Here is a 26,425-nt window from a genome sequence, read left to right on the forward strand (position 1 = left end):
AAGCGTCAGACTTCTGTTCTAAGCAAAATTTTAGAAAGTTAATTGTGTGTTATGTGAATTCCACCTCAATTTTCTAAAAGGCTTTCAAAAAATAGAGAAATATATTTCCAGTAATGTGCTTTGTAGTAAGATACTAAAGAGTAGATTGGCAATAAAAAATGCAATCATCTTGTCAAATTCACAAACTCTTAAGGGTCCTCTGTTTATTAGAGTCCATGGCATAATTGAATTACATACAGTTAATTGTAATTAAAATACCACAGAATTCTGCCTGGTACCTTGGAGAATCTGACCGCACTGGCATGGTGTGCAGCCTCTAGCTCAGACCTGGTGAGCTGCAGCTCTTCCTTCAACACGACGATCTCACTCCGGAGCTTCTCAATCTGTGCATTTTTCTGATATTCTGTTGCAACAGAAAATTGTGTTAAAACACCATCTCTTACCAAATGTACCTGGAAACTTATGGGGTACAGTCCTGTTGATAACACAAAGGAAACTTCTCTTACTTGGGATACGATTACTTGTTTCATGTCACATGAGCCAATTTTTGCTCTTTAGTTTATTTGGAGCGCAGTGTATTTTGGGGCACTGAATTATTTTTTAGCAGATTCTTTCAGCCACTGTGTTGAGGTTGGATTATCCTACAGAGACACATGAGAGCCCTGTTCAGGGAGCAATAATGGTAACAAGGAATAATACGGGGTGCTTTGACCCAGTGGCACTCTGGGCTTTTCTTAGAGGTGCCTGTCTCAATCACAGAAGGCAAGCAACAGCTTCCTCTGCAGGCACCACCATACTGAAATCTCTGTGGTCACCATCCTTTAGGTGCCCACTGAACTCTCCTGAGGACCCCATCAGTGCTAATACAAGCAGAGGACTTGAGGGGTATTCAAAATGCAAACTTGGGCCATAGTCTATCAACTGGGGTAGAAGTGAGGTACTGAAAAGTTATAAAAGGAAGCAACAAGTGAAAGGAAGAATACTTATGTACATGTACTTACATGCAGATGTACACATGACTGAATGGATGTACATGTGTCTGTGAGTGTAGACATGAAAGGTATGGAAACCAAAGTAGAAAGTCAGAATCTCAAAGATGACCTGAAGAAATAATACTCGTTTCAGAGTCTGAAACCCTCTCTGAAACGAGTATGAGTTAGAATAAGATACTGAAACAGAAGAGAAAGAAGGTCAGTTTCACGCTGAAGAATGGTAGATTAATTAAAATATTTCATCTTTCCAAAATATTGCCAAATTTTATCAGTGATTCAAGACTTATTAATGAGAGTGTTATGCTGTTATTTTTGTTTCTACGAAGCTTAGCTATTTCCTAAATAATCTATTTAACTGAAATGGCAAGAATGGAAACAGCCTGGCCCAAACTGGAGGGAAATGCAGGTATCGAGTATATAAGCCAAGTACCCTTGTCTAGATACTGAGAACATTTAAGATCAGAATGAGGTTGGGCACAGTGACTCACACCTGTAATCCCAGCCCTTTGGTAGGCCAAGGGGAATGAATTACTTGAGGCCAGGAGTTCAAGACCAGCCTGGGCAACATAGCAAAACCCCAATCTCTACTAAGAAAAAAAAGAAATACAAAAACTAGCCAGGCGTGGTGGTGGGTGCCTGTAGTCCCAGCTACTTGGGAGGCTGAGGCAAGGGAATCACTTGAACCCAGGAGGAGGAGGTTGCAGTGAGCCAAGATGGCATCACTGCACTCTAGCTTGGGGCACAGTGGGAGATTCCATCTCAAAAAAAAAAAAAAAAAGATCAAAATAAGAATTTCTGTGGGTTACTGTGGCAATCTGCAGGAAGCTTTGATCTGCCCATGGAGAAAGAGCCCTTACATTCTTTGCTTTTGAGAATACTTCAATGGTAGAAAACCTGGCTCCTTGGTAAGCCTCAGAGTCCCCTCCCCTCTCTTGCTTCTTCATTTTGCGTACCATCTATATTGTCAGTGGTGCGCACCCAAACACATCTTAGTATCTCCCACATCAAATGAAACAAAGTTGTCCCTGGGTCTCACATTTCTGTCCAGATGAAGCCTCATGTCTCTGCTTTCCTTCCCAATAAGTGTTATTGAAACCAATGCCTGGATACAGTAGGACCATTCCCTCACGATTCTCAGCTCAGCTCAGGGGAATCAGACTTTCGTCTCCACCTGTTTACAGAAGCTGCTGTGCCAAGGTCACCAACAACCGTCTTGACAACAGCAGTCCATTGTCAGTCTTCATCTTACTCTGTACCTCAGGAGCATTTGATACGACTGACCGCTGCCTCCTCTGTGAAATACTTTTCCCTTGGTTTCCATGACAACACACTCCCCAGGTTTCCCTCCAGCTTTGATAGAGACTATTCCTCACTCTCTGCTGCTGCTCTTTCTGAGCTCCTAGCATTGGGAAGACCTTGGGGCTGGCCTCATCACTTTCTCTTCTCTATCTAGGTGACCTCAGCCAGACCAGCTCTGCTCCAGTGATTCCCAGATTTAAATCTCCAGCCTGGGTCTCCACCTCAAGCTGCAGCCCTCCAGTACCCCCACCTGCACGTCTGTTGCACATGCGGTGTAAACGCACCCATGGCAAGTACAAACTCTCATCCCTCTTCCTCCTTGAAATTACCTCCCGGCCCTGGCCCTCCATCACAGGAAGCATCACAATTCACCCAAACATGGAGGACAGAAACCCAGGGTCCTCTGTAGCTTCTGGGTCCACAACTTATCTGTTACATCTTCACCTGCCCACCTGCCTGGGGACAAAGCTGGTCCAGGGCCCCATCTCTCTCACCTGGGCTGCGATTGCAGCCTCCTCCCCTCACTCATCCACTGCTTCCACTGTCGCCCCAACAGTCTAGTCTCTATCCACAGCTAGAAGGGTCATGCTAAGGTACACATTAATTAGATCATGCCCCTCGCCTACCTAAAATCCTCCAGTGGCTCCATCTTATGCATATAAAAACTCCACATTCCAGCTCACACCTTCCTGTGATCAGGCCCCCAGCGCTTCAGCCTCACCACACACCATCACCTCGCCTATTCTACTCCACTCCACCAGCCCTTCTGTTCCTCAAACACATCATCCCGGCACACCTCACACCCCTTACAGTCAGTGTTCCTTGGCCTGTGACACACCTTTCCGAGACTTTCACCCCACCTGGAGTCACTCTCTACCCCACTGTCCTGCGCTATGATCTTCATCACATTTGCCACCATTTGAGAAGAATTACTCATTTGTCTGTTTAATTACTCATTTATCTGTTTAAATGTGTCTCCTCAACCCCCTTTAGAATGTAAAAGAGAGAGTGGGGCTTCTCCGCTCAGCTTGTGGCTGTATCTCCTGCACCTAGTGCACTGTATGCACCTCCTGAGGGCTCCACATTTACTTACTGAATTGACAGGGACCGTGATGCTTCTTTTAAGAGGATTGGGAAATGCACTGGACCAAGTCTCATTGCCAAAAGAAAAAGGGAGCAGGAAGAAAAGAGCTTTGAAACAGAACTCATTACTCACCAAAACGAGAATTTTCTTCAGTGTGGCGGCGTTGAATGTGACTTTGTAGAAAAGCTTGGTTCATAAAGGCCTTGTCACAAAAATGGCACTGAAAAGGAGAGAGCAAAAATCCAAGTGTCTGTAACGACTGTCGTCCCACTTAATTGCAATTAAAATTCAGGTACCTGGCCCGGCACGGTGGCTCGTGCCTGTAATCCCAGCACTTTGGGAGGCCAAGGCAGGCAGATCACCTGAGGTTAGGAGTTTGAGATCAGCCTGGCCAACATGGTGAAACCCCATCTCCACAAAAAAATCCAAAATTAGGTACAGTGGCATGTGCCTGTAGTCCCAGCTACTAGGGAGACTGAGGGAAGAGAATCACTTGAACCCGGGAGGCAGAGGCTGCAGTGAGCTGAGATTGCACCACTGCACTCCAGCCTGGACAACAGAGCGAGACTCCATCTCAACAAAAAAAAAAAAAAAAAAAAAATTCAAGTACCTGAAGCACTACCTCTTGGGCGCTTTCTCGCTGAAAGATACCATCCTAGCAAGAGATACTGAAAGCATGACTAAAAAGAGAGGTATGAAACCAGGCTGGGTGTGGTGGCTCATGCCTGTAATCCCAGCACTTAGGAGGCCGAAGGCAGTTGGGGGGTCACTTGAGCCAGGAGTTTGAGACAAGCCTGGGCAACATGGTGAGAGCCTATCTCTACAAAAAGTAAAAATATAAGTAAATAAATAAAAATAAAACCAGGGCATTCCTCCCAAACTGAAGACAAGACAGTGAAAACCACCTCTTGACAGTTAAAGGAGCCCTTCTGCTGCTTTCTGGAGCCCCTGATGCTGCTCTTGTTAGACTGACAGCTTCCACTCCATCAACAACAACCTGCCCCTGCCACTCCAGCCACACCAGCCTTCTTTCTGTCCTGCAGGCACGCCAATCTCAGAGCTTTGCATTCACTGTTGCCCCTGCCTGATCTTATCCAGACCCTCCTCCCATGGCTGGCACCTTCTCCTGATATTCAAGATGTCATTCATCAAGCATCTTCCACGCTGGGGATGACAGCATGTCCTCAACAAGATCCTCAAGATCCTCCTGCCTGTCACAGTCTCTGTCACATCACGTAGTCTTCTTTTCATCCTCATACATCTCACTGGCTAATATTTTCACGTTTATGTACTTCACTTGTTTACTGTCTCCAGCCCAGTCCCTCTAGGTTCTAGAACATAGACTTCTGAGGGCAGGGCCTCTAGCTTATCTATAGCTTTATCCCAAGAACACAGGCTTAATATATGAATGAACAAAAGCTTGGAAGTATAACCTATTGAAATAAATTTTCTGAGAAAAAAGAAGTCAATTCCACATATACCTCTATTTTTCTACTTTAAGACTGATTGAAACTTTAAGCAAAAATCCCATTTGTTTCATCTATATACTCACCCCTGGATTACTCTGAAGTAAATCCTGGATATTATATATTTCATTTGTAAATATTTCAGAATGTATCTCTAAAAGGAAGACAGGACTTTAACACAAATCATAATACCATTATTCTACCTTATAAAATATAAAAATTAAATCCTTTTTAAAAAACAAATATTCAACTATTTGGATAATTTTTAATTTTCATTAATTTGATTATTTTTCCCTAATATTTCACATATTGTCTTAGAAAAAACATTCGGTTTGTTTTGGAATAATTATTAATAACTGGATCCAAATAAGACCCTATCCCTATCCTGTAACTGATGGTTATGTCTCTTAACACTCTTTTAGTCTATAGGTTTCCCCTCCACCTCTTTTTTTTCCTTGCTATCCTTTTGCTGAAGGGGTTGAAGCTTGTCCTGCAGAGTTTCCCTCCATTTGGATTTTGCTCTTTTCATGCCCATTGTGTCACTGAACATGTTCTTTTGTTCACCACGCTGCCTTACTCTTAATCAGTGTAACTGCATCCAGACTTCAGGCTTTGCTTTCTAAAACTAACATTCTGTATATTTCCTTTTTTTTTTTTTTTAAAGTGTCTCCCTCTGTCACTCAGGCTAGAGTGCAGTGGCGCAATCACAGCTTACTGCAGCTTTAACCTCCCAGGTTCAAGCGATTCTCCTGCCACAGCCTCCTGAGTAGCTGAGATTACAGGTGCCTGCCACCACTCCCAGCTAATTTTTGTATTTTTAGTAGAGATGGAGTTTCACCACGTTGGCCAGGATGGGCACGAACTCTCAACCTCAAATGATCCACCCACCTTGGCCTCCCAAAATGCTGGAATTACAGGCATGAGCCACGGTGCCCAGTCATATTCTGGTATATTTCTTGGTATTGCATTTCAGAGAATCCCTAAAGCACCTCTTCAACCTCCTGGGCTCATGACAGCTTTGGTTCACCTATAGAACTTTAGGGACCTCTCCCACCGGCTCTGATGTAAGTCATGCAGGCTCTCGGGCTGGGCACAGCACTGGAGAAAGGAAAGGAAAAGGAAGCTATGCCTCCCTCTCTCCCCACCCCACCCCAGAGTTCACATGTTGCCAGAAGGTGTTCTAACGATACTGTTCCTAACAGAGACAGAGACCATCCAGCCTTAAAACTGCAATATGGCCATTCTATCAGGGCAAGTAGAATGCATCAGCAGGGCTGCCCATGTAAGTGTAAGATGAGAGAAATGCACAGTGATGATGGAGAGGATGCAAACACACCACCCTGTCAAAGGGAGGAGGGGAAAAAAAAGGTAGGGAGGTAAGAAGGTAGGGAGGGAAAGAGGGACGGTAGGAGGAAGGAAGGGAGGGAGGGAGGGAGGAAAAGGAGGGGAAAACATGACATGCAAAGATAAAGCTTACTGCAGGGGATCTATAAATTAAGAAAGGAATCTAAAGATGTTCTTCACAATCTATTCACATCACAGAACGTAAGAGTAGCATACATTCTATAAAAATGATTTTTTAAAAAACCAGAATGAGTTTAAAAAGAAAGATAAAATACAAAAAAAAAAAAAAGATCTGAAACATCATTGCAGAACAAATAAATAAGAAAAAGCAAGGAATAGGGCAGGTGCAGTGGCTTACGCCTGTAATCCCAGCACTGAGGTCAGGAGTTCGAGACCAGCCTGGCCAACATGGCGAAACCCTGTCTCTACTAAAAATACAAAAATTAGCCAGGTGTGGTAGCACACGCCTGTGATCCCAGCTACTCGGGAGGCTGAGGCCGGAGAATCACTTGAACCCAGGAGGTGGAGGTTGCAGTAAGACAAGATTGTGCCACTGCACTAGGGGCCAGAGTGACAAAATGAGACCTTGACTCAAGAAAACAAAAAAAAAGAAAGAAAGAAAAAGAAAGAAAAAAAGAAAAGAAAAGAAAAAGCAAGAAATAAAAGAGACTGTTGAAAACTGAATTGCTCACTAAAGGAAACGCTGACATAATTTATCACAGTGAATGCAGATTAGAAGGAAAGGATTAAAGCAATGAGAAAGAAACCAAAGAGTACGGAGAATTGATGGACAAAATCAATACTACATAAAGGTAACTGGTTTCCCAGAAGTAGAGAAGCCAAAAATGAAACAAAATTTAAAGACTGAATACAAGAGAGTTTCCCTGAAGTGCAGTGAAAGCTGAATCTGCAGATTAAGAATTCACCAGGTTCCAGGGAAAACTGATATAGAACACTCAACACCAAGACATACCCTAGAAAAGCTACTAGGCTTCAAGCAGAAAGAAGGGACTCTTCAGCCATGCAGGCAGAAAAAGCAAGTCACTCACAAGAAGAAAAGCTTTAGGCCACCCTCAAACTTCTCACAGCAACATTTACTGCCAGAAGACAAAGGAACCACATCTAAAAAGTTCAGAGGGAAAGTGTGACTAAGAATATTCTTCATCCAATATGTCTTTCAAACTTGATAGAGTTGAAGAAATGCAGCACTCTTGGGCCTTCTGGGTAAGAAAAATCATTTTGACAATCCTATGAATTAAGAGATAATTCAAAATGAGAAACTCAAGAATGGAGATGTTGAGGTGAAAGGACTTTGAATGAGCACATAAATATAAAACCAGTGGAAAAAAACAAGTAAGACATTATGGTTAAGAGAATGTGAATGTTACCAACCTGGATAGCGTAACTCTCGAAACAGGGAGAGAAGCCCTGACTCCCACTGTGACTGTGTTTGGAGATGAGGCCTTTAATGAGATAATTAAGTTTAAATAAGATCATAAGGTGGGGGGCCTAAGCTGATAGGGTAAGTGCGGCACAGTGGCTCACACCTATAGTCCCAGCTATTTGCAAGGCTGAGGCGGAAGGAATATTTGAGCCTAGGAGTTTAAGTCCAGCCTGGACACATAGCAAGACCCCTTCACTTTAAAAAAAGAAAAAGAGAGAGAGAGACATTAGCGATCTCTCTCTCTCTCTCTCTCTCTCCAAACACAGAAAAGGCCATGTGATGAGGACATAGCAAGAAGGTGGCTGTTTACAAGCCAGGAAGAGAGGCCTCACCAGGAACCATCCCTGTTGACACCTTGATCTTCGTCTTCCAGCCTCCAGAACTGTGAGAAAATACATTTCTGTTGTTTAAACCATCTAACCTGTGTTATTTTTATGGCAGCCTTGGCAGATTAGTACAGATCTATAAGTATAATATCATTTATAGAAAATTTTCAAACTTAAAAACACTGTCTTATGAATACATATGTTCATAAAAATATTTCATATGTTCATAAACATAAATAGGAAGAATATAGTCAAACAAAGATTTTCCCTGAGAATCGAGGAAGGGAAAATTATTTATTTCTAAGATGTTTAAAACTCTAAACATTTGCTATCTTGGAAATATAGCAAAATGCTAACCTGAGTTCAATCTTTTTTTTTTTTGAGATGGAGTTTTGCTCTTGTCACCCAGGATGGAGAGCAATGGCGTGATCCCAGCTCATTGCAACCTCCACCTCCTGGGTTTAAGTGATTCTTCTGCTTCAGCTTCCCAAGTAGCTGGGATTACAGGTATGCGCCACCACACCTGGCTAATTTTTGTATTTTTAGTAGAGATGGGGTTACACCATGTTGGCCAGGCTTCTCTTGAACTCCTGATCTCAGGTGATCTGCCCGCCTTGGCCTCCCAAAGTGCTGGGATTACAGGTGTGAGCCACTGCGCCCAGCCTAACCTGAGTTAAATCTAAGAGGTGGGTATATGATGTGTCTTACATTAGTCTATGCACTTTTTTGTATGTTTATAATATTGCAATACTAATTTTTATTTGAAAATCAATGAGGTTTTTCTTTTAAAATCCCCCATATATGGGTATTCACTATATTGTTGTTTTAATTTTTCTGCGTTTTAAATCTTTTAATAAAATATTGAGGAAAAAGACCTTACACATTGCCATCACTACCCCCCTTATACACAACACACACACACAGACATGCGCACACCCCATGGGGAAAAAACCCATTAAGGGTGCGTGCGTATGTGCGTGTGTCTGTCTGTCTGTGTGTTCAAGCCTTCAAGAACAGGCATCTTTAATTTTTTTTGTCTCAGCTACTCAGTTCTTATGATTTCTTAAAGCAAAGGGAATAGGGACAAAGAGAGGTGGTATGAGAATGAGAATGAGACCACAATTTCTCAAAAGGTAAAACTGATAATGCAGTGGACCCAATCATTGTGTCAGAACAAGGGGTCTAGGCTTTGGATTTTCTGTATAGGGGAAGAAAGAAAAACTCACATGATAGCAGTCATACGATTGTTCACATTTTGTAGTAAGTCAGCTTTGGTATTTGTCATGCCACAAAACGTTTTTCCCTCATTCCCAGGTATTAGCTAAAACAATAACTAACTACATGCCAAGCACTGCTCTAAGCACAGTCTATGCACTAAGTCATTCAATCCCCATTAACAACTGCTATATGGTAGGTACAATTAATATTCCCATTTCACAGAGTAGAAACTGAGGCACAGGGAGGTTGAGCAACTTGCCAAGGTCTGGTAGCTGAAAAAGTAGTAGGTGTCACTCATTTGATAAATTGAGTCATTACCTTTTAATCATTACTTATCATTCACATTTGAAAATCTTCTCTTAGGCCAGGTGTGGTGGCTCACGTCTGTAATCCCAGCATTTTGGGAGGCTGAGGTGGGTGGATCACTTGAGATCAGGAGTTTGAGACAAGCCTGGCCAACACGGTGAAACCTCATCTCTACCAAAAATACAAAAATTAGCTGGGCGTGGTGGTGCACACCTGTAGTCCCAGCTACTCGAGAAGCTGAGGTGGGAGAATCGCTTGAACGCGGGAGATGGAGGCTGCAGTGAGCCGAGACCGCACCCCTGCACACCAGCCTGGGCGACAGAGTGAGACTCCATCTCAAAAAAAAAAAAAAGAGAGAGAAAGAGAAAGAAAGAAAATCTTCTCTCATAACAGCTATTTCTATAGTAACCCCAAAAAAGGAAAAAAAAAGTTTATAAACATACAATTTCTGTATGTTAGAGGTTTTAACATTTCACTAGATGGCTGCTAAAGCTGGACTATAATAAACCTTTAAAAATGTTTAAATAGAATCCATTGTATTTGTTGCACAAGAAAAAAACCGTCTTAGCACTATTTGTAAATATTTAATTTTTAAGCAGCATTTATGAAACAAGCAATTAGCAATGCCCAGTGTCATTTGAAGATTATACCTCAGGGTTGTTTACCCAAGACCAAACACTAAGTCCTTCTAATAATATTCCTAATTGTTCCTTTATCTTTTTTATTTTTATTTATTTTTATTTTTTTGAGATGGATTCTCACTCTGTTGCCAGGCTGGAGTGCAATGGCGCGATCTTGGCTCACTGCAACCTCCACCTCCTGGGTTTAAGCGATTCTCCTGCCTCAGCCTCCCAAGTAGCTGGGACTACAGGCACATGCCACCACGCCCAGCTAATTTTGGTATTTTTAGTAGACACGGGGTTTCACCACATTAGCCAGGATGGTCTCAGGTTTCAAACTCCTGACCTCATGATCCACCCTCCTCAGCCTCCCAAAGTGCTGGGATTACAGGTGTGAGCCACTGCACCCGGCCACTGTTCCCCTATCTTAAGAACACTCAATAATAATAATAATAAAGGAAAAAAAAAACAACTAAAAAAAAAAAAAAGAAATGAATAAAAGCTCTAGCAACATTCAAGCAGCAAAAAAAAAAAAAAAAAAAAAAGAACACTCAACACTCCTGCTGGGTCAGTCCTGAGCAATATTAACTGCACCATTTTCTCTGCCCTGCACCCAGTTCTCTCCAGCATTCATGCATCAGCTCCACTATTCCTAAATCCAGTGAGGCTTTTTAAGCCATAGTCAGCTGAAAGGACTAGAAAGTAAGGGCATGACATCAATCTTGCTCACTTCAATATCTTTCTCAATCATTGTTTATAACTTCTGCACTTCCTCCAACTAGTCAATAAAAAAATACATTGGTTTATGTTATACTCAAAAATTGCAATATTTATCTTGGACTCAATGTCTAACCCAAAACAGTAGAAGATTAAGACCAGAAGATAAAAATATTTTATTCTTTAAATACTGTTATGTAAGTGAATGTTCTTGTTCTTAGAAAATATACACATCGAAATATTTAGGATCTGCAACTCACTGTGAAATGGTTCAAAAGTAATAACAATATGTATACAGAAATAGAGGAGCTGTGGCAAATGTTAATAATGGGGGAATCTGGGTGAAGGGCATATGAAAATTCTTTACAGTCTCCTGGCAACTTTTCTGTCAGTTTGAAAATATTTCAAAATTTATAAAAATGAGAAAAAGACCCTACAAATTTAAACATTCTGCATCGTTTGGGGACTGACTTCAACAGCAATTTGTATATGGTTTTTTCATGATGAGGTTGATTCGGAGGAGGAAAGTGTTTCAACAACCAGCATTTAGATAACTTCCATAAAGTACCACAGACGACATTTGTTGTTTAATTATTACCCTGGTCGTCTGCAGAAGGTAATGAACAATGACATTTGTTGGTTAAAATGACTGTTTTTGCTTAAATATACTGTGTCTTCTGAGATACAATATAAATCTTTAAGAAGAAAGAGTGGTGATACGGGACAGGCCTATCAAATGGGAACTGAGTTGTTTACTGGATTATGAATCGTGCTCACACACAGCTGCCCACCTGGTAATAGTTGGCTTTGGCCTCGATCATCAGCTGCTGGGTGGAGATCATCTTCTTCCTGCGTTTGCACTCTTCCTTGAGCGTCTTGATCTCCCCCGCCTGCTTGGTGAGCAGCTTCTTGCTCTGCTCGCCGTCGCAGTGGCTCAGGCGCAGCCGCTCCTCCAGGGTGTGCAGCTGCGAGGTGAGGAACTCTTGTGAGTGCAGCAAATACTCAATGGTGAACTGCGCCAGACGGATGAGCTTCAGCAGCACCGGGTCCACCCCTGACTGGCAGTGTGGGCACTTCTCATCTTCCAGCTTGCAGAAGGTGATGTTCATGATGTTCTCCTGCAGCGTCAGCACGTCCACGGCCCCCGCCACCTTGTCCACGTCTATGGCGCTCAGCCGCCGCCAGTCCACACTCTCCAGCCGCGGCCTGAACTGGAAGAAGGGCAGGGGTCCCGAAGCTGAGCTGGGGGGCGCACAGGCCATGGAGGCCGCACCCGCGGCGGCGGCGGCCACAGCGACGTCGGGCCCCTCTGGGCCGCTGGCGAGCGGGTAGTAGACATGCTTCTGGAAGGGCTGCGGGGGGCACAAAGAGAGCGCGGCGGGAGGCGGGGATGGGGGGCGGGCAGGCTGGGGAGCTGGGGGTCCGGGGAAGCCCCGGTTCTCCCCAGCCCAGCGTCCCCATGGGGGGCGCCCCGGCCTCCCGCCTCTTACCATGCTTGAAAGCCAATCCGCTGCCTCAGCTTGCATAGGAGGAGCCGGGCGGTCTCTACCCAGCCTGGGCCGCCTCCCGGGCCGCCGCCGCCACAGCCCTCAGGAGCGGGAGAAGGCCGGGTTTCTTGCTTCCGCGGCGGCGGCGGCGGCCTAAGGTCTGGGCGTCCAGGACGTTGCTATGGCAGCGCCCAAGTCTGGACCTGGAGCAAAGGGCGCGTCCGCCCGCGCGCGGTCAGCGTGCACCCAGAACCCTGCGGGACCAGAGAAGACCTCCTGGACGAGCCCGAGTGGACACAGACGTTCACCCGAAGAGGGTACCTCCTGGGTACCGGCTCCCCAGGGCGCCACCCTCCCTGGCCTTTGGGGCTGGACACTCCATGTCCCTAAGGCAGGCGTGGGGAGCCACATCCCTGGGAACATTTGGTCTTAACTGCCATCCCCTGGTTATTTATTCACTGTAGCCCTGGCCTTAGGCTTTGAAATTAGATCTATTCATTCCATCATTAATAGAAAAAGAAAAAAAAAAGTAGTATCTATTCATCCTCATCTTTTACACACGATTTAGAAAACATTAAGCAATAAAAATATATATAATTAAATGTGATAGAGGGGGACTCGCTGCAAAAGGGCATGAGGAAGCTTTTGGCATAACAGAAATGTTTTTCATTTTGATTGTGGTGTTGATTACCCAGCAATATACACTTGACCAAATTCACCGAATTGTGTCCTTAAAATTAAGGGTGGATTTTTATTATATCTCAATAAAGTTGTTTTTTAAATGAAATTTGCAGTTAATCATATTTGATGGCAGGCTTTCTAGATTTCTGACACCCAAGTTTCTTTTTAAATGGAGTCTTTCTTCCTTTGTAGGTTAGCAGCCTAAATATAACATTTTGATAAAAGTACAAACCAAAGAACTCTCCAAAATATGTAATACTTCACCTGTCTTTCCAAAAGGATACATTCTCAAAATGCTGAAGGTAGAAACAGATGGAGGGGGATTTTAGCCATCAGCTTTACCAAGTTTTACAGGGCCATGGTATTTACCTTACAAACTTGGGTCGGGGCTGCATTCTGGGTTTTGGAGAGGCTAAAATATTTCTAGCAGCAACTTGTAGACCTCAGGCCTCTCATTTCTGTGGTCTTCTGGGGGCCTCCAGTGGTTACCACAGAGATCAATAAGCTGAGGAAAAGCCGGACATTCCCCAATCCACCGGGGAATTCCTGCTTGGACCAGACATCAGGATTTTTTTTTTCTTTCCTAACATCCAAATATGTGAACAGAAGAAAGGAAAATACAATTCAGAGTAACTGGAAGCAAAGTTGTAATATCAAATATATTTAGCAGTTTCAAGATATTGTTAACTAGAAATAAACCCATGCAAAAACATCCAGGAAATAAAACACGCATTTCACATGGTTTATTCGAAACCATATGTTCAAATTAATTGGCCTTTAGAAAAAAAGAATGATTCCCTGCAACCAGGCATAAAAAGTGCTAAAGACATAAATAGTTTCAAAGTTTGATTCTGTCATTTACTTGCTGCCTGATCTAGAACAAATTGTCAGCCCTAAGACTTAGCTTCCCCCATCTGTTTAAGAGCACCAAGACACCGACCTGGCAGGTCTGTAGACTCTGGACTCCATCCACTGGGCTGCAGGATCAGCGGGAACAAGAGCTGTGGTCTCTCTTGCTCAAGTATATATCCCTAGCACCTAGCAGAGGACAGGCACGGAGAAGGCGTTCAGAATACGATGAATGGACACGTGAATGAAGAACGATCGAATAACTTAGGCGCTTAGTTAAGGAAACATCAGCTCCTGGCCCCTTATCCCTCCTATTTTTGCTGCCTCTGGCCTGTTAGAACGATTAACCCATGATCTGGGCCAAGGGCTTCGGAGCTGAACGTGGGGGTGGCCCGTGCGCCCCCTCTGAGATCTGGGCGCAGAGGCCCGCGGGCCTGAGGCACCCATCTCCTTTGGCCGCCACACTCCATCGTGGGGCGCCTTGCGGTTGACCACCCCTTCCCCCTTGCGTGGATCTCGGTCACAAGATGGCCGGAACAGGAAAGAAGGGGGCATGCTTTCCCGTTCCCTCCCTCCCAGATCCCCGGCAGGGCCCCCAGCCTCGTGCGGCGCCTCAGGTCCCAGGCTCATGGCACCGCCGGGCAGCCGAACCGGCAGACAAAAGCCGAGAGACGCAGGTTCCGGGGGAACCTCGGCGCCCATCCTTGGAAGGCAAACAGGCAGTGGGGGCTGCGGCGGCTCCGCCAGCTGGATCTGCAGAGTCTCGGCTCGCAGCCTGGAGAGGCAGGAGGGCCGGCTTCGCGGGTATCTGGATGCCCCGTCCGCCACTGGATCCTGTGGGCGCCTGGCGCATCCCAGGTCTCGGCTCACCCCAGCTGCGCGCTCCTGGGCGGGTGCCGGGCGCTGCAGGCGAGCGGGGGCGACATAGGGGACCCAGACCCCAGGGTCGCTGCTGACGCGGGCCGGGCCCGAGGAGGCCGAGGAGCAGCAAAGCGGAGAGAGGCAGGCCGGCTCCCTCTTGCAGGGCGCAGGATGAAACGTGTCTGGTCTGGGCAAGTTGTGGCGAGGCGGGTCGACTGGCGCCGCTCCAGGGCCTTCCAGACTCCGGACCACGGACGACTCAGGATACCCCACCCCCCTCCCGCCCCCTCCCCTGAGAGATCTCCCTCCGGCCTCTTCCCTCGGTGTCCCGGCTCCTCTGGCAGCTGGGCGGGACCGCGCGCTTCTAGACAGCAGCGCTAAAATGCGCTCAGCCAATCCCGCCGCTGGCGCAGACACGTGGTGCGGGGGCGCGCTCTGTTGCTGGCGCTGGATGCTCAACCTAGGAAGGCTTTTCAAAGAGAAACCAGATTCGCTCCTACCGGGTGGTTAGTCTGACCCTCAGCAAGCTAATTTCCCAGAGGAGCTTCAGGTGAATTATCTTCCAAGATGAGATGCGTTTTAATCGCAGAAGTCTGCAGATGCAAAAGACCTTGAAAAGGCTATCTAATGTAGCCCTGCATTTGAGTGACGTGGAAAACCGAGATTAGGGACTTTTCACCAAAGCACTCTAGGATTTAAACCCACGTAGGTTTCTGCGTCTCTTTTCGTTATGCCCACTTCAGGATGAAAGGCACGGATCTTTGTTGGTAGAAAGTTAGGCACTGTGAATTACAGGAGATGTGGGTCCGGAGTAGTGTGCTTATTTATGTAACCTAAAATTGGAACACGTGGGACAAAAGTCAGTATTTTTAAGTAACAAGTAATCCAGAACGTATGTATATACCATCGTGAGAAATTTGAGGGCATCTTTTGCAAAACCTAAGTGTCTAATGCAGATATATATATATATTTTTTTAAATTAGAGAGGAGTAGCTGCAGAACTTTTACTGGACCAACATGCCGTTGTAAAAATGCCTTTCCTTGTGCTTCTCCCTGACAGAATCAACTTTGTACCATACTTTAGCACAAGGCTTCAAACATAGCAACAGCTATGTATTTATGTTGAATATAAATATGTATTTATGTTGAATTCCTCGCTTTAGTTTTATTTGAAGCCGTAAGACCTAGGATGACCATGATGGGATTTTAAATTGGTCTAATTTTAAAATTATTTTGAAAGAAAATTCGAGATCTCTATAAAAATCCTCTAAGTACTGTGGGGAAAGATTTCTAGATAGAAATTTCAGACAATAGGCCGAGCGCAGTGGCTCACGCCTGTAATCCCAGCACTTTGGGAGGCCGAGGCGGGTGGATCACGAGGTCAGGAGATCGAGACCATCCTGGCTAACACAGTGAAACCCCGTCTCTATTAAAAACACAAAAAATTAGCCGGGCATGGTGGTGGGCACCTGTAGTCGCAGCTACTCGGGAGGCTGAGGCAGGAGAATGGCGTGAACCTGGGAGGCGGAGCTTGCAGTGAGCCGAGATCGCGCCACTGCACTCCAGCCTGGGCGACAGAGCGAGGCTCCGTCTCAAAAATAAATAAATAAATAAATAAGAAAAAGAAAGAAAGAAAAAAAAAAAAGAAAGGCATTTCAGACAATGTGAGATAGAGCGGGCCATTGCTCTGCAAAATCCGGTTTTTGCAAACTCGGTAGCTGTCTGTGTGTGTGTGTGTGTGTGTGTGTGTGTGTGTGTGTGTGTGTGAGAGAGAGAGAGAGAGAGAGATGATTGCTTAATTAATATTGTTTGTTGATATACCGTTTGAGTTACATGTATTTCCCATCCCCACTGTCAGTATATTACCCTACGGGTGTAGAATTGGAATAAGAAGAATCAATTGACTTTGGCATGACTTAGCAGCCATGATGCATTCTTGATCTATGCACAAACCACTTATACCAATTGTATAATGGTATACAATTTTTTTTAATGATTAAGGTATCTGTCTCGTCCATCAGACTATAAGAACCTCAAGTATTCCAGTATTTTGAGCAATTAGTAAGTCCTCAAATAAATATTTGCTTTTTGGAGACAGAAATGATCCTAAAGAATGAAATAATATTGGTGAACGTTAATCATTTTGTACAGTAAGTAAACAAAAGCATTGTAGCTGAATTTATTTCAAATGATTGTTTCTATTTCTCTCATTTGAAAATAGTTATTGATATTACCAGGCTAATGTCCTTTAGTATGAAGGCGATAAATAAAGAAGGGCAGAAATCACATGTGTTGTCTGATTCAATACATATTAATTATTTTGCCTCATATTCCCATTTCAGATAACTAACCTTGGTTTTATATACGTGGTTTAAAGAATAATAGGCCAGGTGTGGTGGCTCAAACCTGTAATCCCAGCACTTTGGGAGGCCAAGGTGGGTGGATCACCTCAGGTCAACAGTTTGAGACCAGCCTGGGCAACATGGTGAAACCCCGTCTCTACTAAAAATACAAAAATTAGTCGGGCATGGTGATGCACACCTGTAATTCCAGCTACTCAGGAGGCTGAGGCAGGAGAATCACTTGAACCTGGGAGGCGGAGGCTGCAGTGAGCTGAGATCATACCACTGCACTCTAGCTTGGGCAACAGAGGGAGACTCTGTCTTGAAAAAAAAAAAAGAAAAGAAAAAAGGAAGCAAGTTTATTAAGAAAGTGAAGGAATAAAAATTAAAAAAAAAGGGTACTCCATAGGCAGAACAGCCTGTACCATATTTTTTAAATTCAATCCACTGTTGATGGGCATTGTGGTTGATTCCATGCCCTTGCTATAGTGAATAGTGCTGTGATGAACATATGAGTATATGTGTCTATTTGATAGAATGAATTATTTTCATTTGGGTATATACCAGGTAGTTGGATTGCTGGGTTGAATGGTAGCTCTGTTTTAAGTTCTTCGAGAAATCTCCAAACTGCTTTCCACAGTGGCTGAACTAGTTTGTATTTCCACCAACAGTGTATAAGCGTTCCCTTTTCTCCAAAGCCTCGCCAACATCTGTTGTTTTTTGACTTTTTAATAATTGCCATTCTGACTGATGGAAAATGACATGAACAGACACTTCTCAAAGGAACACATACAAGCGGCCAACATGAAAAAATGCTCAACATCACAAATCATCAAAAAAATGCAAATCAAAACAATAAGAAACCATCTCATACCAGTCATTGTGAGATTTAACAGATTTTAGGGCTGGTTTATAGGGAGAAATGTATTTAGGGGCTTGAAGGGAATTTCTTTGTTATTTGTGAGGGAGGCCATCTGGGAAGGTGTATGGCCTTCTATTATTGTGGGAACCTGACTTATGTATAAGGCTCTGGCATGGAATTGTGAAATTACAACCATCTGTTTGGAAACAAAATGTTAGGCAGTATTGCCCCAACTCAGTTGTCAAGCTCAACTCTCCTTTGGCATAGTGAGTTTGGGGTCCCAAGATTTTATTTTCTTTCACACTTGGAACCTGAAAGTCAGACCCACATACTAAGGATGGGAAGGCAGAATGATGTTGTAAAGGGGTCATATCGGTCTTGAACCACCTGCATCTAGACATCTCTTCCAGGTGAGAAACCTTTTCAAGACATTTATCTGGATGTTCTCTTTTATGCAGAAAAATCAAATTTTAACTGCCATTAGAACCTCCCACATCTCATGATTGTTCTGTGGATTACAGGGCACTGTTCTTGTGATAATTCAACTTCAGTTGCATTCACTGCCACTATAACAATTAAATTCCTGGGAGGGTCGGGCACAGTGATTCACGCCTGTAATGCCAGCACTTTGGGAGGTCGAGACAGGCAGATCACCTGCGGTCTGGAGTTCGAGACCAGCCTGGTCAACATGGTGAAACCTCGTCTCTACTAAAAACACAAAAATTAGCCAGGCATAGTGTCCCATGCCTGTAGTCCCAGCTACTCAGGAGGCTGAGGGAGGAGAATCACTTGGACTCAGGAGAAAGAGAGTGCAGTGAGCCAAGATTGTATCACTGCATTCCAGCCTGGGTGATGGGGTGAGACTCCATCTCAAAAATAAACAGGTAAATAAGTAAATTCCTGTGAGAAAGATTCTAGTTGACTTAGTCACATGCCCAACCAGTGGTTTGGCTAAAGGCAGGGTGTAAATGACAGCTCCACCATAATTACTTGAAAAACACTGTAGCAATCCTCAAAGGAAGGCACCTATATAGAGAAATATGAAAACAAGACAAATGCAATGTCCATTAAATCCAACTCCTTGGCTGCTTAGCACCTACACATAGTCATAGTCTTCTTTCTATTGATATATCTTAGTCTGTTTTGTGCCACTACAGCAAAATACCTGAGACTGGGTAATTTATAAAAACAGAAATTTATTTTCTCATACTTCTGGGGGCTGGGAAGTCCAAGATCAAGGCTCTTGCAGGTTTGAGTTTCTGATGAGGGCCTTCTGGTAGTGTCCTCACATGGCAGAAAGCTGAAGGGCAAGAGAGAGTGAAAGAGCAAGTGAGCAGAATGCTTTGTGAAGCCTCTTTTATAAGGGCTTTACTCCCATTAATGAGGGAGGCATCTTGATGGCCTAATTGCCTCTTAAAGGCCCCACCTCTTAATACCATCACACTGCCAACACCTGAATTTTGGAAGGAACACATTCGAACCACAGCATTCTGCTGTGGCCCCCAAAATTCATATCCTTCTCACATACAAAATACATGTCTTCTTTCCTAGTAGCCCCAAAAGTCTTAACTTATTCCAGTATCAGCTCAAAAGTCTAAAATTCAGAGTCTCATTTAAATCAGATATGGATAAGAGTCAGGGTATGATTCATCCTGAGACAAATTCCCTCCATCTTTGAATCTATGAAATCAAACAAGCTAAGGGCTTTAAAAGTACAATGGTGTATTTAGGCATGGGATGAACATTCCCATTTCAAAAGAGAGAATTAGGGAAGCAGAAAGGAGTAACAGATTCCAAGCAACTCCAAAACTCAACAAGGCAAATACCACCAAAACTTGAGGCCTAAGAACAACCTTCCCTTACTTCATGTCCTGCCTTCTGAACACACTGGGGCAGAGGTTAAGGTCCCCAAGGCCCCAAGGTACCCCACCCCTACAGCTTTGCTGGGTACAGCCCATGGAGCAGCTGTCACAGGCTGGTGTTGGGTACCTGTGGCTCTCACAGGCTGGCATTGCATGCTGGCATTTCTATAGGTCTGGGGTCTCTGGGGCAGAGACCCTACCCCCATGGCTTCACTAAGGCCTGCTCTAGTGGGGATTCTCTGCAGTGTCCCTGCCCCTAGAGCAAGTCTCTGCTTGGGTTCCAGTGGTGTCTGAGATATCCTTTGAATTCTAGGTGGAGGCCAATAATGCTTCCACAGCTCTTGCATGCTGCAAGCCTGCAGAATTAGCACCACCTGGATGCAGCCAAGGTGTGTATGGCTATGTCTTCCAAGATGGTGGCCTGAGCCACACCTGGGCCTGCTTGAGCTACAGCTGGGAAAGCTGAGGTGTGCTGCCCCAGAATGCAGAATGCAGAGACCCAAGGCAGCCCTGGGCAGTGAGCCCCAAGGTTCCATGAACCCCTGAGCCATGCAAAACTACTCTTCTCTCAAGGTCCTGGCACTCTGGGCCTGAGATGGGCATGGCAGCCTCAAAGATCTCTGAATTGCCTTTGGGGTCACTCTCCCATTGTCTTGATGAATAGCACCTGGCTTCCTTGTAGCCATACTAATCTCCGTATCAACAGTCACTTGGCCACTCTCGGTTTTCTCCCTGACACATTTTTTAAATCTTTATATGCTCAGACTGTGAATTTTCCAAATCTTTATATTCTGCTTCTCTTTTAATTATAAATTTTATCTTTAAATCATTTCTCTCCTCTTGCATTTTAATAGAAGCAGTTAAGAGAAGCACTACAACTCTTTCAATATTTTGCTGCTTAGTGTTCTCTGAGCCAGGTGGCTGCCTCTCTTCCTCCATGCATCCTTTCTCCACCTCCCAGGAATGGCCAGGTGTCCCCACTGGCTCCTGGGCCAGGAGGCATCCAAGGTTCTGTGAAGCTGCTGAAGGAGCCTGTCTTTCTTTGTGCTGCTATGATATAAAATTTATTTTCTCTCAGTTCTGGAGGCTGGGAAGTTTAAGATCAAGGTGCTGGCATGTTCCATTTTCTGGTGAAGGTCCAATCTCTGCTTCCAAGGTGAAGCCTTGATGCCGAATCCTTGTGGGAGAAAAACACTGCATCTTCCCATGGTAGAAAAGCTGGAAGGACAAGAGAACCAAATGCTTTGTGAAGCCTCCTTATAAGGGCCTTAATCCCATTCATAAAAGGAGGAGCCCTTATGGCCAAATCACCTCTTACAGGCCCCATCTCTTAATACTATTACATTGGTAACACCTGAATTTTGGAGGTGGCCTATTCAAATCATAGTAACAAACAATTCAGAAAATATCCTGTTAATAAAAAGTAAATAACTTATGCAGACTTGCCCTGTGCTACACTGAGAGGTTACCCAACAGCACCTCCCACTATCAGGACAATGCCAGGAAGACTTGTGAAATGGCAATTTCTGGATTACGTCTATTTTTACCCCTAGTTCCTTTTTAATTATGTCTTGTTTCTTAAATCTATAGCCTCGGTGGTAAATGAAGCCACATTAACACACCCTACAAGCAATAGAAAAGGAAAAAGGAAAAGATGGAAAAAAACATTTTTTACTTTTCATGGCCCATTAAGAAGTCAAGGCAGTTGCAGTAATTCAGATGGCCATAGAAGAGGGTCCTGCATATATTCAGATAATGCATTGCATAAAATCACCACATCTAAGGGGATGACATTCATCATTGACATATGTTAAATTATGAAACTAACAACAATGACAGAGAACAAAAATGGAAAGAACCTAGGTAATTAATGACATTATTGAGCAGAAGATCATATTGTGCCTGAAGTCTGTCCTAAGTTTGGACTTCCAGTGAAGTGAGATAATAAACTACTTTATTGTTTAATCCAATTTGAGGAATAAGAAACAGTTACAAACATGGAAAATATTAACACAGCTATATCAATAATCATTTTAAATATGAATGGTCCAATACATAAATAAACCAATTAAAAGACAGACTAAATACAAGATCCAACAAAATGTTGTTTATAAGAAATCCACTTTATATATGAAGACTCAGATAGATTAAAAGCTAAGGGATGGAAACAGATATACTGTGCTAACACTAATAAAAAGAAATCTGGAGTGGATACATTAATTTCAGAGAAAGCAGACTTCAGAACAAGGAAAATTATCAGGGATAAAGAGGGGTACCACATAATAATAAAGGGATCAATGTTTGCAAAAGACATAACAATCTTAACATCTATGTATATGAGAACAGAATGTCAAATACGTGAGGATGGTTAGAATTGCAAGAGAAATAGACAAAATCACTGTTATAGTTGGAGACTTCAACACCTTCCTTTTAACAACTGATAAATCAAGCAGGAAGAAAATTAGTAATGTCATAATTGACCTGAAAGGCACTATCGACCAACTTGATCTAATTGATGTTTATAGGATATTCCATCTAATAACAGCAGATCACATATTCTTTGCAAATTCACATGGAATGTTCACCATGATAGACATTATGGGCCATCGAACACACCTTAACAAAGGTAAAAGAATAGAAATCATACGAAGTATGTTGTCAGACTACAATGGAATTAAACTAGACATCAATAGCAGAAAAATAACTGGTAAATCCCCAGATATTTGGAATTTAAACAATATACTTCTATATAATACATAGATCAAAGAAGAAATCTCAAGAAGAATTTGCAAATATTTTGAACTAAATGAAAACACAACTTATCAAAATTTGTGCAATGCAACATACGCAGGGCTTAGGGGGAAATTGGCAAAAATGGCCAGGTGGCAGTCTCAACTTCCAGTCCAATTGAATCATTAATGTCTTCCCTTGAACTGGCTCAGGACTGGAAAATAGGTTAAAAAAACAACAACAACCAAACTTACCTTTCAAGGAAGTTGGCTCAGTCCTGGCATTTGTGGTGGGGTGGGATGGGAGGGTCAAATATTAGATAACCTACAGTTTGATGAAATATCACATTTTGGAGTCCTGTGATTAATTTGTCACAGCCGGATATTCATGAAAGTCAGACTAGGTTTTGGAATCTGATTACAACGGCCATGTTCCTATCTGTTAGCATAACCAAGATCAGTTTATCTTTGATGGTTAATAACTTCCAAATGGGCACAGGCACTCTGAACTCCTCCCATCCCTTTGAGGTCTGGGAGCCCATTTCAGTGGCAGCTCCTGCAGCCAGCATTTCAAGTCCAGAGGAGGCTTTTTGTAAAGAGCTGTCTGCTCCCTCTGGGGTAGATACAGAATTAGTTCACTACGCTTCCATGCTCCTTTCCTCTGATATGCCTTCCTGCTCTGCAGAGGTTAGAAAGTTAAAAACCATGCTTCTGGACTCCTTTCCAGCTCATATTCTGGAAACAAATTGGTTTCTGACAATTAGATCTACTCTTGAATGATGTGAAAGGCAGAAGTGAGAAAGAGGCTATTTTCCTGCTGGGTTGGCTGGTATGCTGGGTTACGAGGATGAGTATCATAGGCAAAGGCAGCAGCTGAACTCGGTGTGTCTGGTCACAACTTTCAAGGGTGTCAAGTGGCTGCTGAGACAGAAGTGGCTGCACTGACTTTTTTTATTGGAGGGTAGAACTCCTGAATGTAACACTTCCAATGCTGCCCTCCCCACCCCACGTTCCAGCTTCTCTAGCCCTTTAGATGACTGTGCAAGCATCTAATTCTATGCAGGTTCCTTGCTGCTTACAATACCCAGAGGGGTTTCCATTTCCTACACTAAAACCATACTGATACCCCTTACCAACCTATATTTTTTATAACTAAGATAAAAGTTTCTATCAAAGATGTGGTGAGGAGGTGTCTAGACTGGATGAGCATAATCTATCCAATTTTTTATTCCCTTTTCCTGAAATTTTAACATTACTTCCTTTATACTTGTTAAGGGATTTCTGATTTGGGAGATTTCTGACTTTGTGGGACAAAGTTCAGTGTATATTTGCATTGAATAGTCTTTCCCCAACTTGTTAGCACCCTGAATACCTAATTTCTGGGAGGTGCCCATATCTGTACATTTGATCTGATTCAAAATATGGACCATGTTCCTTGACCTAATAGCCTTAAAATCTATTCCCACAAATATTCTCTCAAGGTTCGAGGATATAAGTTAGGAAGTTCCCAGAACTTCTAGATTTCTAACTCTTCTGTAGCAATATTTAACATCACCCCACCAAACCTCACCAGGCTATGCTAATTTTGCATTCTGGTTGCGGTAGTGACAGCGTGGCTTGGCTCTTCAAAGAGAAAATATTAGTTCTCACGTGCAAAGGTGGCAAAGCTTCCTTAACCAAAGAAGGTGGAGGATAAACTTGAGGATAGTTTGAGGACTTCAGATCCTCTATGTCAGTTGTTATAAAACTTAAGACTTGTTAAAACACAGAAAGATGTTCTCACCCTTAAAGTCTCTGATTTAGTAGGTTTGGGACGAGGTCAGAAAATCTGCATTTCTAACAAATTCCCAGGAAATGCTATGCCATTGTTCTGGGGATCACACTTGAAGACTCACTGCACTAAGTCTTCCTGATTCTCTTAGATGTTGACATTTCCACTTCTGTCAGGATCCACTGTCTTCCCATTAGTTCTCCAACTTTTTCATCAGAAAGACTTAGAAAGACCAGGCATAGTGGCTCACGTCTGTAATCCCAGCACTTCGGGAGGCCGAGGTGGGTGGATCACCTGAGGTCAGGAATTTGAGACCAGCCTAGCTAACATGGTGAAACTCCCCGTCTCTACAAGAAAAAAAAAAAAAAAACCTGGGAGTGGTGGCCCGCCTGTGATCCCAGCTACTTGGGAGGCTAAGGCACAAGAATTGCTTGAACCCAGGAGGAGGAGGTTGCAGTGAAGCCGAGATTGCGCCATTGCACCCCAGCCTGGGTGACAAAGTGAGACTCTATCTCAAAAAAAAATTTATATATATATATATATATATACACACACACATATATAATATGTTATATATATAAAACATAGCAAATATGAAACTTCCCTTATTCTCCCTTATCCCCTTACACAGAGGTAACTGCTATTCACTACAGATTTGTCTTGCTTATTCTTGAACTTCATATAAATGGAATTGTACAGTACCCAGTCTTTTGTGTTTGCCCTTTAGTAATCATATAAATGAATACATCACAGGTTTTTCATTTTTTTAATCCACTCTGTTGATGGACACATGAGGTGTTTTCAGTTTGTAGCTATTAAGGCTGCTATGAACATTACTGTACAAGGCTTTTTGTGGACATTTGATTTTATTTCTCCAAGATTAATAATACCTAGGAGTGGAGTAACTAGGTCATAGAGTAGATATGTGTTTAACATTTCAATATATTACCAGTTTTTCAAAGTCGTTGCACCATTTTATACTCTCACCAGCAATGTATGAGAATTCCATTTGCTTCACATGCTTACGACACCTGATGTTGTCAATTTTTTTTCATTATAAGACATTCTGGTGGGTAGGTAATGGTATCTCCATGGGTTAATTTGCATTCCCCTGATGACAAATAATATTGAGCACATTTTCATCTGCTTATTGCCCATTCATCCCATTCCTTTATGATTACTTATATTTGAATGAGTGCATTTTTCTTAAAACTGCTTTTGGAGGAAGTTTGCATTGTTTAAAGATAAACATAGGCAAATTATAATTTTTAAGTGTTTATTTGAATAGATAGTGATTCATGAATTGGGGAGCTCCAGAGGCAAGTAGTTTGGGGATGCTCGCTCCAAAGAAGGGTAGGTGGAGAAGGATGTTATAAGGGGAAAGTAGAAGCAAGGCAAAGAAAAATATCGGTTGGTTTAAGGGGAGTAGTAGCCTTATTTGGATCATTCCAGCGGGAAGTCCCAAATTAGAGGTTAATTGGTGGTTTCTGATTGGTTAAACTTATTTCATTTTACTGCTTCCACTGAGTTGGGTTTCAGTTTCTGTAGGTAGTGCTGGAGCCTCCTTCTTCTAATGGCCTTCCAATTAATGATTAGTTTTTTTTTTTTGAGACAGAGTCTTGCTCTGTCACCAAGACGGGTATTCAGTGGCACGATCTTGGCTAACTGCAACCTCCACCTCCTGCCTCCCAGGTTCAAGCAATTCTCCTACCTCAGCCTTTCAAGTAGTTGGGATTACAGGTGTGCACCACCATGCCCAGCTAATTTTTGTATTTTTAGTAGAGACAGGGTCTCACCAGGAGAACTCCTGACCTCAAGTAATCCACCCGCCTTGGCCTCCCAAAGTCCTGGGATTACAGGCGTGAGCCACCAAGCCCGGCCCCAGTTAATGATTTTAACGGTATAGTGGAAGAGACTGGGGCTGTGTTCCTGTGTTCCACATTAGCTATAACTTTTCTTAAGGCCCATATTTTGTAATGAATTCTTTTGTTTTTATTTCTTCTGTACAAAAGGAGACAAGTAGCTGTGAGGCTGTTCCCCATGTAAAGTTTCTCTTCCCTCTGCCAAAGGGATAAATTGCTTGCTGGAAATAATAAATGTATTGCCTTTCAGGCTGTATTAGTCCATTCTCACACTGTTATTAAGAACTTCCATGAGACTGGGTA

The 26,425-nt window shown here is 43.3% G+C and overlaps 1 protein-coding gene across 16 annotated transcripts in view; it reads right to left on the minus strand.

The window, feature by feature from the left end:
* Positions 1 to 15,036, minus strand: part of DZIP1 (DAZ interacting zinc finger protein 1) — a 63,626-nt gene extending 48,590 nt beyond the window's left edge. For 6 of the 16 annotated variants that reach the window (XM_063715000.1, XM_063714998.1, XM_054529552.2 and 3 more), the window contains exons 1-5: positions 13,925 to 14,034; positions 13,354 to 13,567; positions 11,608 to 12,557; positions 3,508 to 3,595; positions 279 to 403 (exon numbers count right to left, since the gene is read on the minus strand). In XM_063715000.1, coding sequence (XP_063571070.1) covers positions 279 to 403; positions 3,508 to 3,595; positions 11,608 to 12,342 — 948 coding nt within the window. In that variant the 5' untranslated portion in view covers positions 12,343 to 12,557; positions 13,354 to 13,567; positions 13,925 to 14,034. Of the gene's footprint in view, positions 1 to 278; positions 404 to 3,507; positions 3,596 to 11,607; positions 12,558 to 13,353; positions 13,568 to 13,924; positions 14,542 to 14,703 lie in introns of those variants that run through there. The other 10 variants (XM_063715001.1, XM_054529556.2, XM_054529553.2 and 7 more) reach the window with 5 other exon arrangements.
* Between the last annotated feature and the right edge of the window lie 11,389 nt (positions 15,037 to 26,425).

The sequence above is a fragment of the Pongo abelii genome, chromosome 14 (assembly GCF_028885655.2).
Source record: "Pongo abelii isolate AG06213 chromosome 14, NHGRI_mPonAbe1-v2.0_pri, whole genome shotgun sequence".
Lineage (NCBI taxonomy): Eukaryota > Metazoa > Chordata > Mammalia > Primates > Hominidae > Pongo > Pongo abelii.